The 14,107-nt window shown below is 38.7% G+C and overlaps 1 protein-coding gene across 6 annotated transcripts in view; it reads left to right on the top strand.

Moving 5' to 3' along the window:
- The window catches only part of Lin52 (lin-52 DREAM MuvB core complex component), an 82,306-nt gene that overhangs the window by 25,157 nt on the left and 43,042 nt on the right, over positions 1-14,107 (top strand). Inside the window, exon 6 of one of the 6 annotated variants that reach the window (XM_027418505.2) lies at positions 8,388-9,224. The exons of the other annotated variants lie outside the window; for them this stretch is intronic. Within the exon in view, the coding sequence (XP_027274306.1) occupies positions 8,388-8,470 (83 nt within the window). The 3' untranslated portion in view covers positions 8,471-9,224. Of the gene's footprint in view, positions 1-8,387; positions 9,225-14,107 lie in introns of those variants that run through there. 6 annotated transcript variants of the gene reach the window in all.

Below are 14,107 nucleotides of genomic sequence, written 5' to 3'. Positions count from 1 at the left end.
TTGCTGCAATAATCATCCTTTCTTAGGTCAAATTAAATGTACATCTAAAATTTGTAGACATAGAGGCTTTGTGTGTAGCTCTGGTAAGAGTGCTTGCCTAGCGTGTACAAAGTCCTGGGTTTGATCCCATGCACCACATAAACCAATGGTGGTGGGACGTGCTTGTAGTCCCAGCACTTGGAAGTAGAGGCAGGAGGATCAGAAATTCAAGGTCTTCTTTGGTTACACAGTGAATTTGAAGTCAGCCTGGGATATGTGAGAGCCTATTTCTAAATAAACAAATAAAAAAGTTTAACTGATTTGCCCAGAGTCATGTGGTTATTTGAAAATATAGGCTTAGACTCCAGGTCTTCTGACCTGATTGAGGGTAGTCCTGCTGTCAGCAAAGGAACAGAGCTTATGTTTCTTGGCTTCACTCTAATACTCATTTGATAAAATATGATTCGCTTCTTGGAGCTTGTAAATAAAACTGCTTCTATTTAGCAGTTGCTGTTGGTACCAGATTCTGATTTGATGCTTATGACACTTAGAAGTTTAAGGTACTTTTCATTAAAAGCAAGAACAGTTCAGAGAACATGCCTTTACTTACTGAATAAATAGACTTCAGATCCATCTACTAGATAAGACCTAAGTTTTTCTGGTAATGATTGTGTGGGTTGAAACTAGTAACAGTTTCTTAGAACTGTTTTTGCTCTGGAGAATAAAATCTTAATATATAAGATGAAAATGACATTTGGGTTCTCTGAAGTGTAAAATGAACTTGAAATCATCAAGGGATCATATTGGAACAAAATCGAAGCCACGTCAACTTCATCCTCCAAATCTCATAATTTCGAATCATATCAGAGCTAATTTGGCTGGAGCTTTGTCCTATATAGATGCAGAGTGCTTAGTATTGACTTGCATCCGGCCTCATTGACAGACTTGTCTTTGTTTGGTTATATAGAAGTTAGTTGGTAAAATCCATGTTCTTGTTTCTGCATTTAAGAGAGAGCCTCATGTTTTTAAAGGTCACAATTACATCTAAATAAGTTGGGGGAGGTGACAAGAGAGTGCATGTGATAGAATTCTCCTTTTCCCTTCATTTGGGATTTTATAAAAGAGAATAAAGGGACCCAATATCAAGTCTCTGTGGTCAGTGGTGGGGTCTCTTTAAGCCTTATTGTTTAAGGACGAGGCATTACTTCTCTGGAAGTTTTCTGATGTACTTTATTGCATATCAATCAGCACGTGCAGTGATGCTTGTGTAATTGTGAACCATTGGCTTGTCCACTGTTGAGAAACAAGTGTCACCAGAAGTGATTATCATTCTAGTATCAAATTAAGGTTAAGGTCTCCTTTGGAATGTTGAAAAGAGATAAAATGAAAACCTCAGAATGGTTATTTATTGGGGAACAAGAAACCTCCAATTTTATTCACTCATTGTAGCTCCACTTTCTCATTTTAATGCTCAGTCCATGGTCATGGTGGTAAAAGATGTCCTACACCTACAGAGATGGCAGTAGGAGAGGGGACAGCACCTTTCCATTTATTGCTTGTTGCAATTTGGCCTGTTTACAGACAGAATTGCTCTGTGGGTGCTTCTAGTGGAGAGAAGAGGAAATCAAGGGAGCAGCAAGAAATCAGCATTTACACATGACCCATGAATTAGCTAATTTTTAACATGCAGTTAGTTAAGAAATGATTGCAGCCTGAGGAGTCATGACCTCAACTTTTCATCAGCTCCATTGGATTGTGCCTCACTTTGGAAATGAAGAGGTATATGGGAAGTTTTAATTGTACCTGTGTGATTTATCCCTAGTCAGCTCTTTAATTTCTTCTGGCTGTCTGAGGTTTCCGACATGCTGTAAATTTCCCCAACTTTTTCATTATCTGCAATTTCTTTATGACTCGTGAATCGGAGTGGAGAGAGAGTGTGGATTTACAGCGGAGATAAACATGTCCATAAAGTCTGTATCTGTGTCAGTAATTGTACTGCTGTCAGTGACTGTCCTGTTTTACAGGCCTCTCTTGGGAAAGGTACAGGCTTCACTACCAGCAGCACTGAAGTGTTTGCTTTGATTTGCATTAGCTTGCTAGATTAGGTGGGGATGCTTGGATGGGAATTGATGCTGGACCTTGGCCTCTTGTTTGCTTACTTGCTTGTTTGTGGTCAAATGACTTGCTAGGATAAGGCTGTGCTGAAAATGGAATGCGGACAAGTAATGTTCAGTACCTAAATGAAGACACAACTTAGAGTGGTATTAATTTCATATTAAACATGAAGAATCCTTTCTAACTTGGTTTCTACACCACCTTTAAGATGCCTTATCTTTCCTATCACTGCTAAGTAAACTTCCCTGCCCCCATTTTCCTTTTCTTACATTCTAAGAAGCAGTTTCTCTTTCAGAACATTCTAGTTGAAGGTAAGATGAAGACTGTCTCCGCTGTGTCTTCTCAACTACTTTCCAATTGCCTAAAATGCTTTGCTGGCAGCCATTCACCATCAGAAAGGCAGTTTTAGAGAAAATGTCTCAATAGACCTGCCTTTAAGTAGGCTTTTTTAGAGCTTGGCAAGGTCTGGTGATACACACCTTCGATTCCAGGATGCTCTTGGGAAGCAGAGGTGGGCAAATCTTAATGAGCTAGCCTGATGTAAATAGTGAATTCCAGACAAGCTAAGACTGCATGATGAGACACTGTCTCAGAAAAGGGGTGTCAGGGGTGATTTTTAGAATCTCTTTAGTATTTTTTTTTTTTAAATCACAGTTTGGGAAGAAACTGAAAATTCAGAGAACTTCCTTTTAAATAGGTAGAAACACAGAGCAAGTGTTTTTCCTTCCAGTGACTTGATATTTAAGCAAATCCTCAAATCAGAACTCCCTTGCACACACTGAGCCATCTGTGAGTACAACTACAAACAGATGTGTGCTAAGTCTCACCTTCTAGTCAGCCACAAGTCCACATGGAATGGGAGCCATTTGGCTGATTTCTCCATACTTTTGAAGTTCTTTATTCTGCTTGAATCCTTTTTTTGTCCACAGCCAATCACAGTCATTTACCTGTAGATGGGAGTGAGAAGACTTTTTTTTTTTTTAATTTGGTTTTTTGAGACAGGGTTTCTGTGTAACCTTGGTTGTCCTGGGACTCACTCTGTCGGCCACACTGACCTCAAACTCACAGAGATGCACTGGCTCTGCCTCTGAGTGCTGGGATGAAAGGTGTCTGCCACCATCAATCAGCCTGTGAGTGGGAAGATTAATGGCGATACAGAATTGTTTGAATTCCTCCCAGAAGCCATTATAAAAAATATACTTAAAAAAAGGGGGGGCCTAAATGGGATTTGAAATTATCTAGGGGCTGGGTGTGGTAGCTCACATCGATAATCCCAGTACCCAGGAGGAGCATGAGTTCAAGGCCAGCCTGAGCTTTGAAGCAGATTCCAGGTCAGCCTGAGCTATATAGTAAGACTCTTGTTTCCAAAAAATTATCTGGTAAGTTTGAATTTGTACTTCTTCTTTGGCCTTAGTGTAGTTTCTTCTTAATTATTAATAGGTTACCGGTTATGTTGGGTGTGGCCTCTGTCTCAGTCTGATTGACCTCCTGCATAACAGAAGGGCCTCCTTTTAGTTGTGTTTTTGTTTTGTTTTGTTTTGTTTTTTGTTTTTCCAAGACAGGGTTTCTGGGTAACGTTGGCTGTCCTAGAACTCACTCTGTAGATCAGTCTGGCCTCTAACTCAGAGATCCGCCTGCCTCCGCCTCCTGGGATTAAAGGTGTGCGCCACCACCCCTAGCTTCCTTTTAGTTTTAACCTCTTTCTTTCCTATCACATCAGCATTATTTCTCCTGATATAAAATTGTACTGTAGGGCTACCACATCTGATATGACACAGTAATCCAAAAATAACTAGATAGCATCTCATTATTTAACTTGTTACCCCCATCCCATTTTGTTTTATAAACTTAAATTGTTTTCCTTAGTGAACGTTTGTGGTTGACATCCATTTTGATACAGACTTTCTTTTTTTTCTTATGCAGTCTGAGTGTAAGTACAGAAAGTTAGAACCAACTTTATGTCACCTATATGTCTACTCAAGTCAAAAGAAGATGCAATTTCTAGATATGTCTCATGGAAATAGGCTTTGCAGTTGCTTAGGTTAAGAAGCTTGTTATTACTAAGAAAATTTCTTACAAGAAAATAGTTTGGTGGAAAAGTACAAGGAAGCAGAGAAAATTGTCTTCTTTTTGCTGCTATCAGCTGTCAAATTCAGTAAAACAAGGGCTTAATTAGACATGGACTCATGAGCTGGAGAAAAACGGCATTTAAAAGAACAACACACTTTAAAAAGGTATTTCAGGGCTGGAGAGATGGCTCAGAGGGTAAGAGCACTGACTGTTCTTCCAGAGGTCCTGAGTTCAATTCCTAGCAACCACATGGTGGCTCATAACCATCTGTAATGAGATATGGTGCCCTCTTCTGGTGTGCAAGCATATATGGAGGCAGAATGTTGTATACATAATAAATAAATAAGTCTTTTTTTTAAAAAAAAAAAAGGTATTTCAGTGCTAGTGTGAGTGCTACTGTTCTTTGAGTGGGATCTTTCCATAGCTTTGTATTAAATTTAAAAAATAGAGATGTTGAGAAGTGTTAAGTCATGCGTCTCCAGCTTGGGAATGGATAGGCAGCCTCCTCAGTCAGGCAGAGAATAGCATCTAGGAGTAGTCCGGCTTGACGCTAAAGCTACAGATGCAGTATTGATCTGCAGACCTCTTGTAGTGGAATAGTTCTTGAGTGAATCTCCATGTGTTTGTTTGGTTTTTTGTTTGTTTGTTTGTTTGGTTCGTTGGTTGGTTTTTCCAAGACAAGGTTTCTCTGTGTAGCCCTGACTGTCCTAGAAATTGCTCTATAGACAAGGCTGGTCTTCAATTCAGAGATCAACCTCTGCCTCTGCCTCTGCCTCTGCCTCTGCCTCTGCCTCTGCCTCTGCCTCTGCCTCTGCCTCTGCCTCTGCCTCTGCCTCTGCCTCTGCCTCTGCCTCTGCCTCTGCCTCTGCCTCTGCCTCCCAAATGGTGGGTTTAAAGGCATGAGCCACTATCATCTGGCTGCTGTTTTTCTTTTTAAGATCCTAGAATTCTTGGATTTAAGAAATTTAAAAAACCATTTCAATTATCAAATAAATGAGTTAATGTCAATATCACAAATAAATCAAGAGAGAAACCCTGAAGAAATGCCACTAAGATTTATTTTCCTTCAGTTATGTTTTAAGAAAACATAAAACACCCAGTGAACCACCTCTGTGTGTATGTAGGTGTATTCTCCCCTTCCCCAACCATTTGGATATATATTTTAAGCACTATGGCATTTTACCCTTAAATAGTTCTAAAAATAAGGCATGGTTCTCCAAAAAATAAAAAAATGGTTTTGCACAACCATTATCATACTTCAGAAAAATTACCTTTCCACATTTCCTTTTTTCATTGTCCCTAAAAATCTTGGATTTTTTTCTAATTTTAAAATTTGATTAAAATATAATTACATCATTCCCCTACCTCTCAAATTCATGGCCTCTTTCTTTATTATTGTTGTATGTATTTCTTTGTTATTGCTGTTTCTTTATTGTTGTACATATAAAAACAACTTGCTGATATGTTCATTGTTGCTTGTTGCGTGTTTTTAGGGCTGATCACTTGTTATTGAATAACCATTTAGGTTGCTCATCTCTGAGGGAGAATGATTTTCCCTCCCTCAGTAGTCATTAATTTCTTGTAGCTCTTCATTTAGGTGTGGTGGTGTCTGAGATTGGTAACATTTTTTTTTCCTGTTAAATCTAATATCCATTGTATAATGCCATTGCATCTTGATAAAACATTAGTACTAAAATCTGAACACCAGCTTTCTTAACTATTTGTTACTTTTTCTTACAACAAACATATTCACCCAAGTAACCATCATTTTCCTCCAGAATATTGAGTTTCAACTTGACAGCAAGCTTTATCATAGACTCTTTATTTTGGATATTCTTCCCTTCTTCCAGCCAAATTAGCTGTAGAATTGATCTTTTCTCCACTATCTACAGCATTCTACAGCTAGATTATTTCTGTAACACAATCAACGGGTGACCCCATTCCCTTTGCATAGTGGCTCTGTGTTGTTCTTAAGATAAAGTCAAAATCTTTAACTTGGCCTTCTAGCTCTGTTCTCCCTGGTCATCTCACACCCATGCTCTCTGAGAATGGTTTTGCAGTTTCCAAAGGAGGAAGTGGTGACATCAAGAATCCAGGAAAACTGGAGAGAGATGAAACTTGAAGTAGTACTTGATAGTATTTACATGTAGGTGGGTTGAGTATACTTTAGACTGGGGAGGACTAAAAAGTGTCTTGAGGGGCTGGAGAGATGGCTCAGAGGTTAAGAGCACTGACTGCTCTTCCAGAGGTCCTGAGTTCAATTCCCAGCAACCACAGGGTGGCTCACAACCATCTGTAATGAAATCTGGTGCCCTCTTCTGGTGTGCAGATATACATGGAAGCAGAATGTTGTATACATAATAAATAAATAAAATCTTAAAAAAAAAAAAGTGTCTTAAGAAAATTGAGGAGGAGCCAGATTGTGAAATTGTAAATGACCACATGGAAAACTGTTTCCTAAAACCTTATAGCAGCCCCCAGAAAACATTGAAGGGTGTGATGATGGGCCTCAGAGATGGAAAGGGAGCTGCTGAGAAAGGAGCATTGGGATCTGGGAGGAAAAGTAGTTGAGTGTTTTGGGAAAAAAATGACACCAAAGAGACAAATAATATCAGGGTTATAAGCCATTGTTACTAGCAAGATACAATTTAGGATAGAGCTAGGAGAAGAGGTACAAAACTTCAGTTTTCTTTGTTGGAGTATTGTACAATCTCAAATAGTGGACAACCTAAAATTCTTGTGTCTTACATGGGCAGATTTTAAAACAACAACAAAAAACAAAACAAAACAAAAGAACAAACAAGGAAGGCTGGAAGAAGATAAGCCAAGGCAGGTCATTGAGCTTCATACAGTCATTAAAAAACTAAGGTTTCTATCTTTTCCACTTTACTTTCTTAGTGTGTGGCTTTATCCTAAAGGATATCCAATGGCTGGGATTTCAGCCATCACATCTGAGTTTTAGGCCCAGTTAGGGAAAGGAAGAGACAAAACAGGAATCTCATATAGCTGGCTCTTTCGTATAACCTTCTTAGACATCCATAGACTGACTCGGGTGATCTGACTATAGAATAATATAATCTGGGTGATAGTTAGGATAGACAAAAATCTGGAGACAAAATGAACAAAAATGGACAAGGAGGAGAGATGATGCTGGGAAACACAGCCAGAATAATTTAAAATTTTAAAAGGTTTATTTATTTATTATGTATACAGTATTCTGCCTGCATGTGTGCCTGCACACCAGAAAAGGGTACCAGATCTCATTGTAGATGGTTGTGAGCCACCAAGTGGTTGCTGGGAATTGAACTCAAGACCTCTGGAGCCATCTCTACAGCCCCCTAATTTCTAAATTTTATTTCTCTTATTTGCCTTATTTGGTACTTTGGGAGTCTGTAAATGAGTGAGTATGTGTCCAGTACCCCTCCTCTACTTGTACCTTAGGCAAACATTCTACCCTGAGCTTATACCTTTTCACAGTATGCCTTTTCAAGGAATTTTTCAGGCTTCTTGTTGTTGTTTGATTTTGCTATTTTTTTCAATGAAAATAAATATTAAAAAAACAAAATAAAACAAAACATTTTAACTCTTTTTAATTTTTAGGGAATAAGCCACTATTCCAGAAATATTCAACTCTTTAAATTGCTGGGGGAAAAAGCCATGATAGATATTTCTATCATGTAAAAGAAGTATTTGGTTTTCTGATTTCTATATATTTACCAAAGCAGATTCTAAGATATCAGAGAGGGGATTGGTGGTGTTTTGTTTACACAATTAGCAGGGATTAATGAACCAGGGGTTAGACTTTATTTTTACTGTGTTTGACATACATAGCCTTGCCTACAAAGGGCTTTTAGTATTATTGAATGATTGATTGATTATGGAAGCTCTGTGAAATTTAGAAGTTAGAGGCAGTCTTTGCCATTTAGCAAAATAAAATGTGATTTGTAGTGAGGCACTTTAAAAAGCTGTCATTGTTTTAAAACATAAATATATGTAATATTTACTATAATAATATTTTATAATATAAAGCAGTTTTATAATAGACTTTAATTGGCAATAAAGCTAGCAAGAACAAACACATGAAAGTAGATAGCTTCACTGAAAAACACTTAAAAAAAAACTAAAAAACTTATTTTAAAATGCCAAATGAGTTTATGTTGCTTATGGTGGGGGAAAGCATCTTCTTCCTGGTTTGTAAAGGCAACTCCTTCCCTTCTTTGTAGCCCTCTGCCTGCTGCACACCGAGCATGACTTTGTACTGCTTACTGTGACTGGATTCTCATCCTCCCAACAGGATCAATATTAAACCAGCCGTCTTCACCTCCTCGATCCATATTAAACCTGTCTTGGAGAGAGTCTGTTTATTGGATAATATAGCTACACCGGGATTCTATGACAATATCTTTTGCTGCCTCATTAACTCTTAAGCTTTAGAACAAGATAAAAATGCCTTAAAGCCTCTTATCTGATGTCCAGTCTAACCTGCTGAAAGCAGGAGTGCCATTAGTTTATGTTAGAAACCTAATGGCCCTCTGCAGTGCAGGAAGTGCTGATTAAACCTGAAGTATCCCTGGAGAACTCTACAGCTGTCAGAGGGGTGGTAGCTGTCCCTCATGGAAAGGGAAATCTGGGCCAGAGGTCCCAGTGGGGCGGTGCTTTGAGAGCTGGCACGTGGCTGCCCCAGCTGTTCTGCTTTGCCTAATGAATTGTTTTACAAGCAGAGGCTGGGTATTATCATCACAAGCTGCCTTCCTGAGGGACTGGAGCAGGCCCATAATAAGTAATGTTAGTGATGGTAATTGAAATGTGATGGCCCTCCTGAGGTCTCTCCAGCCCTGGAGCTGGTTGGCACTTGTGGATTGTCTTGTCTACCCAAGTCCTATTTGAAGTGTATCCTCTCTCCCTCCCTCCCTCCCTCCCTCCCTCCCGTTTCATGGCAGTGTTGTGTGATTTTTTTCTCTCTCCTGCCCGCCATGGAAATTCATGAACAAAGGCAGTGTTTGAATGCTATAATGGCTTCAAGTACAAAAAGAATCACATTGACTTTTTATTTAAATTATGGACACTGCAACAACAAAGAAGAGCCACTTGTTCCTTTTGAAGGAACCACTTTGGAGATCTCTATGGGCTCTGAAGGGACTACCAACCTATGTGAGTAATACAAGCTCTTCTTATGAAAAATTTTAGATAGCATGGAAAAATATAAAGTCAAAAGAAAAACACCTGTGCTGAATTTATCAGGGGTAACCAGTAATGCCACCAGCTTCTCCATGAACACTTGCGGGCATGTTCTGTGCTTGGGTTTATATTTGTTGTTACGCAGCTGTGAGATCATATTAAGGACATGTGACTTCATCCTACGTCTCAGATAGCCTTGCTCAAGTGTGTGGGGCCACTTCACTGTTCCAATTGCTGTGTAGAATTTCATTGTGTTGCTATACCAACTGGGTAATTTTGCTTGGACATTGCAAGTGAATACTCACTATCACATTTGGTCGCATTCATGTTTTGGGCTCTGTGGTTCAAACTCTGATTTCTCAGTGATTTTCTTTCCTTCCGGAGTATTCTAAGATTGTTTTAAAATAGGAAATACTGAAGGTAAAACTTTATGAGATTAGTACGAATCTCATCATATGTCATCAGCGAGGTATTTATCTACGGATATGTTCCTTGCGGCATATTTTCTGTTCTTTACTCTGGTAAATGAAAAGTATTCAGTACCAAATATGTAGGAGAAACAACTTTGACTATAATCCAAGGCATCTACTAAAGGCATCCTTTAAAGTTGAATTAGTTTTCTCCCTTCATTTTCTCCTTCAGAAATCCCATGAATTAAGTTTCGAGGCACAACAGTGAACTTGGGAATTGTTAACACATGGAAATGAGGAGTTAAGCTTCTTGTGAAACAGCCTGACTAACAAAGTTAAGTTGTGTCTCATAAGCTTTAAGGGCCTTGCAGGGAATGGCAGTGTAATGAATAAATAGGAGCAAAGTAATTTCTGGGAGCATTTCAGGTCAGTGATAGGAGAATCAGTTGTCTTCTCAGGTTGACAAGCCTAATTCTAGTTGCATGTGACTTCAGTAGGAGAAGTTGAGGAGCACAGAAGATCATCGTGTGCTAAAATTAGGGACTTAAAAGCTTTTTAAACCCATTCTCTCAACACCACAAAGTTCTGTTTTGTCTAAACATGACTGATTAATGTTTTTCTTGTCCTCGATATGTTAGACATTTGAATAGCGTATAGCCCTTAGTAATAATAATAATAATAATAATAATAATAATAATAATAATTACTATTTATTATTGTCTAAGCCTTCAATCAATTCATCAGTAACAGGCATAGAGATTTCTGAGGCTTCTCTGGGTGTTGGAGGTCCTCCAAACCTGTGCTGTTCAAAATAGTCACCACCAGCCACATATGTTTGTTCAAAGTAATTACTTAAATAAACTTTAAAATCCCTCAGCCACACTAGTGGATGCTCAGTGCTGGGGATTAGTGCTGTACCACTGCTCTCAACTTACTTTGTTCTTCTAGGAAGAGCAAAACAAATAGTTGTCAGTAGTATCCTCAACATCTGAGAAAGATTCTTTGACAAATGTATAACTAACAATTCTTCACTAAATGTAAGGCTCACAAAATCTCCCTTTAAAATGAGCATCTGGAACTTTTGGGGACAACTCAGAGAGTTAATTTATTGCTTTGCACATAGGACCTGGACATTCATGATGAACTCCAAACTCTGTGATAACCCTGAACATAGCATTTTCCTTAGTATAGTTGATGAAAGTTTTGTCACATCACATTTGGGCCTTTATGTAAATCATTCTATAACTCTAAAGTGGTTTTCCCATCCAAAGAAATGTTTTGGTGAAATATGTTGAATTACTAGTAAAATTTTAAATTGAATTTGCCTGAATCTTTAAACTCAAAAGAGCTAGGTACCAAATTAGTTAGGGCTGCTGCTGTAGGTCACTGAGTGAACTAAACAGAAAAAGTCACATTTCAACAGAGCCCTGAAGGACGATGATTATGAAATGGTATTTCCATTCCTGAGATGTCTCAGGAAGCTAAAGCTATCTTCAAATGAATCGGTGAATTGTAGCAGGGTTTGGTTATATCACTGAAAGCTATACTGGTCACAGTTGGTTCTGGTGTCAGCAGCTGCTCATGTTAGAGCTCAAGTCTTCAAGGTTCTAGTCCTTCAGTACCGTGCATCTGCCATTCTTTGCCAACCTGTCTCTCAGCCCTTTTGCTCTTTAAGTTCTTCTTCTTCTTCTTCTTCTTCTTCTTTTTTTTTTTTTTTTTTTGATATGATTTGTAGTGGAACAAAGCACATCTTTTTTTTTTAAGATTTTATTTATTTATCATGTATACAGTCTATACAGTCTTCTGCCTGCATACCAGCAGAGGGCACTAGATCTCCTTCAAGGTGGTTGTGAGCCATCATGTGGGTGCTGGGAATTGAACTCAGGACCTCTGGAAGAACAGTCAGTGCTCTTAACCGCTGAGCCATCTCTCCAGCCCTGCTCTTTTTAAGTTCTTTTGTATCACTTTTATGTGTGTCCTCTAAATTTTGCCTCACTGTTTTGCCTTGTCGGGATTAAATTCAGTATCTGTGAAAATCTGATGAAATCCTTCTTCCATAAGGCATTACAAGTGCCCTCTTTTGGATCTCCTGATTTCCAATAAAGGGTCTCATTAAGGGATCACCGATGGACTTCCCTAGGGCTGTTTATCAGGCCTTGTCTTTAGCATTATGTGATGCTGGTAAAGATGGCAAAGTCACATGGTCTTCCTTAAGTATCTGTTCTCCAGTTGACAGTTTACAAGTATGATGTACAAAGAAAGGTACCTTAGGATTAGGAGTTATAAACTACAGCCATTAAGAAGATCCTCCCATTGTACATGATGATGGGGGAGAACCTGAAAGTCAAGCTTCTGAGAAGTTAGACATTTTTTCTCTTTCAGTCTCAAAATATTTATAAAAGCTATTAAAACAAAATTAAAACATGTACTTGCATAGTGGCATACACCAATAATCCCATCACTTGTATTTGAGAGACTGAATGAGGAGGGGGGTCTAAGGCTAACCTGCAATATTTAGTAAATTCAAACTCAGTCTGGGCTGGGCTACATATGGAGACCCCTTTTCAGAATAACAGAGAGATGATCAAAATGGTATGTGTGGAGAGATGACTTGTCCTATATCTGAGACATTTTTTTTTTTTTACCTGAATTGGCTTACCACCATTTGAAAAGGCATTTTCTTTAGTGTCTATGGCTCTCAGATTAGTGGAGAATATTCTTTTTCCCTCATACAGACTGTACATTGCTTGTGTTAGCTTCAGCAAAACATCCCAGAGAACTTAGGGGAAAAAAAGTGTTAAGGAAAGTTATGGCAAAGAAAAGCTGCCATTCATGGCAGAGACAAAGACAGACAGGAAGAATCTGGAAACAGCACATACCCTGCAAGGCTATGCCTTACAGACTGACTTCCTAAGAGCCTTTCAGCTATGACTTATCAGTGTATTAAGTCACTGGTGAGGTTAAGTGCCCTGTGATGTGATCCTCTCTCATTAGTGCCAACTAGCTGGAGGTCAAGCTTTTTGTGTATTGGGAAAATACTTAGTATCCAAACCATAATGTTACCACAGTATGGAAGAGTCAATCTATCAGCTCTCAAAGGCTATCTGCTTATCTGGGATTTTTGCCACTAAATTGCAAACACTTAGCATAATTAGAGCATTATAGATATCCATTGTCTGGTACATGCTTTTTCTCATCATGATTTATGTAAACAAAGGCATTTTCATTTATTGTAAGTCATATTGAGGCTAGGGGATATAGCTTTGTAGTAGAGCATTTGTCTAGCCTGGAAAAATTCCTGGATTTGATCCCTTTCCCACTACCCCCCCCCAAAAATGAAAGAAATAAGAAAGGTTGTGGGAGATCAGTTTGTTTTGTTTGTTTGTTTGTTTGGTTTTTTTTTTCTCCCCCGAGACAGGGTTTCTCTGTGTAGCTTTGGAGCCTATCCTGGCACTCGCTCTGGAGACCAAGGCTGGCCTTGAACTCACAGAAATCTGCCTGCCTCTGCCTCCCGAGTGCTGGGATTAAAGGTGGGCGCCACCAACGACCGTCGAGATCCGTTTTTATATTTGTGATATTGTTGGGAAAAGAATATGAGTTTTTGCAATGAATGAGGTCTACTTTTTCTCTACTTCTGGTCTCAGAAATTACATTGGTTTCTACTTCTGTTGTTTGCTACCAGTGTGTGAAATGAGTGTATACACAATGGGCTGTTACCCCGTATGTGCTTTGATTTTTCCTATATGAACGCTTTCTATATAGAAGGAATCTTGTCTCTAGTTTAGCACTCTTCACAGCAAATATTGTTAATTATGTTGTAGTTTATTCTTGCCTGACAAGAGGCTCCAGGATAAAGTATTCATGTCTCTTCCCATGTCCCCATGATTTTCCTTGTCTTTCTTCCTGCTGCAGCTATAGCAATTATTGCATGTGAAAGTGGTAAGGAGGGGCTGGAGAGATGGTTCAGTGGATGGCTGCCATTCCAGAAGACCTGAGTTCAATTCCCAGCAACCACATGGTAGCAGCTCACGCATGTCTGTAACTCAGTTCCAGGGAATCTGACACCATCAAACCAATGCACATAAATTAAAATTAAATTACATAAAAAGAAAGAAAGTGGTATGGAGACACCATATAGATCAATGGAATAGAATTGAGAACCTAGACATCAGTGTTTACATTTACAGTCACTTGGGTTTTGACAAGAGTTCAAAACTACTTGAAAGGGGAAACTACAGTCTCTTTAACAAGTTAGATAAGGACTACTGAATAGCCACTAGCAAAATTTAAGACCATATCTCACTCCTCCCTCTCAATATACAAAACTGAAAATATATCATTGTCTTAAAGATAAG

The sequence above is a fragment of the Cricetulus griseus genome, chromosome 5 (assembly GCF_003668045.3).
Source record: "Cricetulus griseus strain 17A/GY chromosome 5, alternate assembly CriGri-PICRH-1.0, whole genome shotgun sequence".
NCBI classification, from domain to species: domain Eukaryota; kingdom Metazoa; phylum Chordata; class Mammalia; order Rodentia; family Cricetidae; genus Cricetulus; species Cricetulus griseus.
The sequence above is the reverse complement of the archived record's forward strand: the minus strand, read 5'-3'. Positions and strand labels throughout refer to the sequence as shown.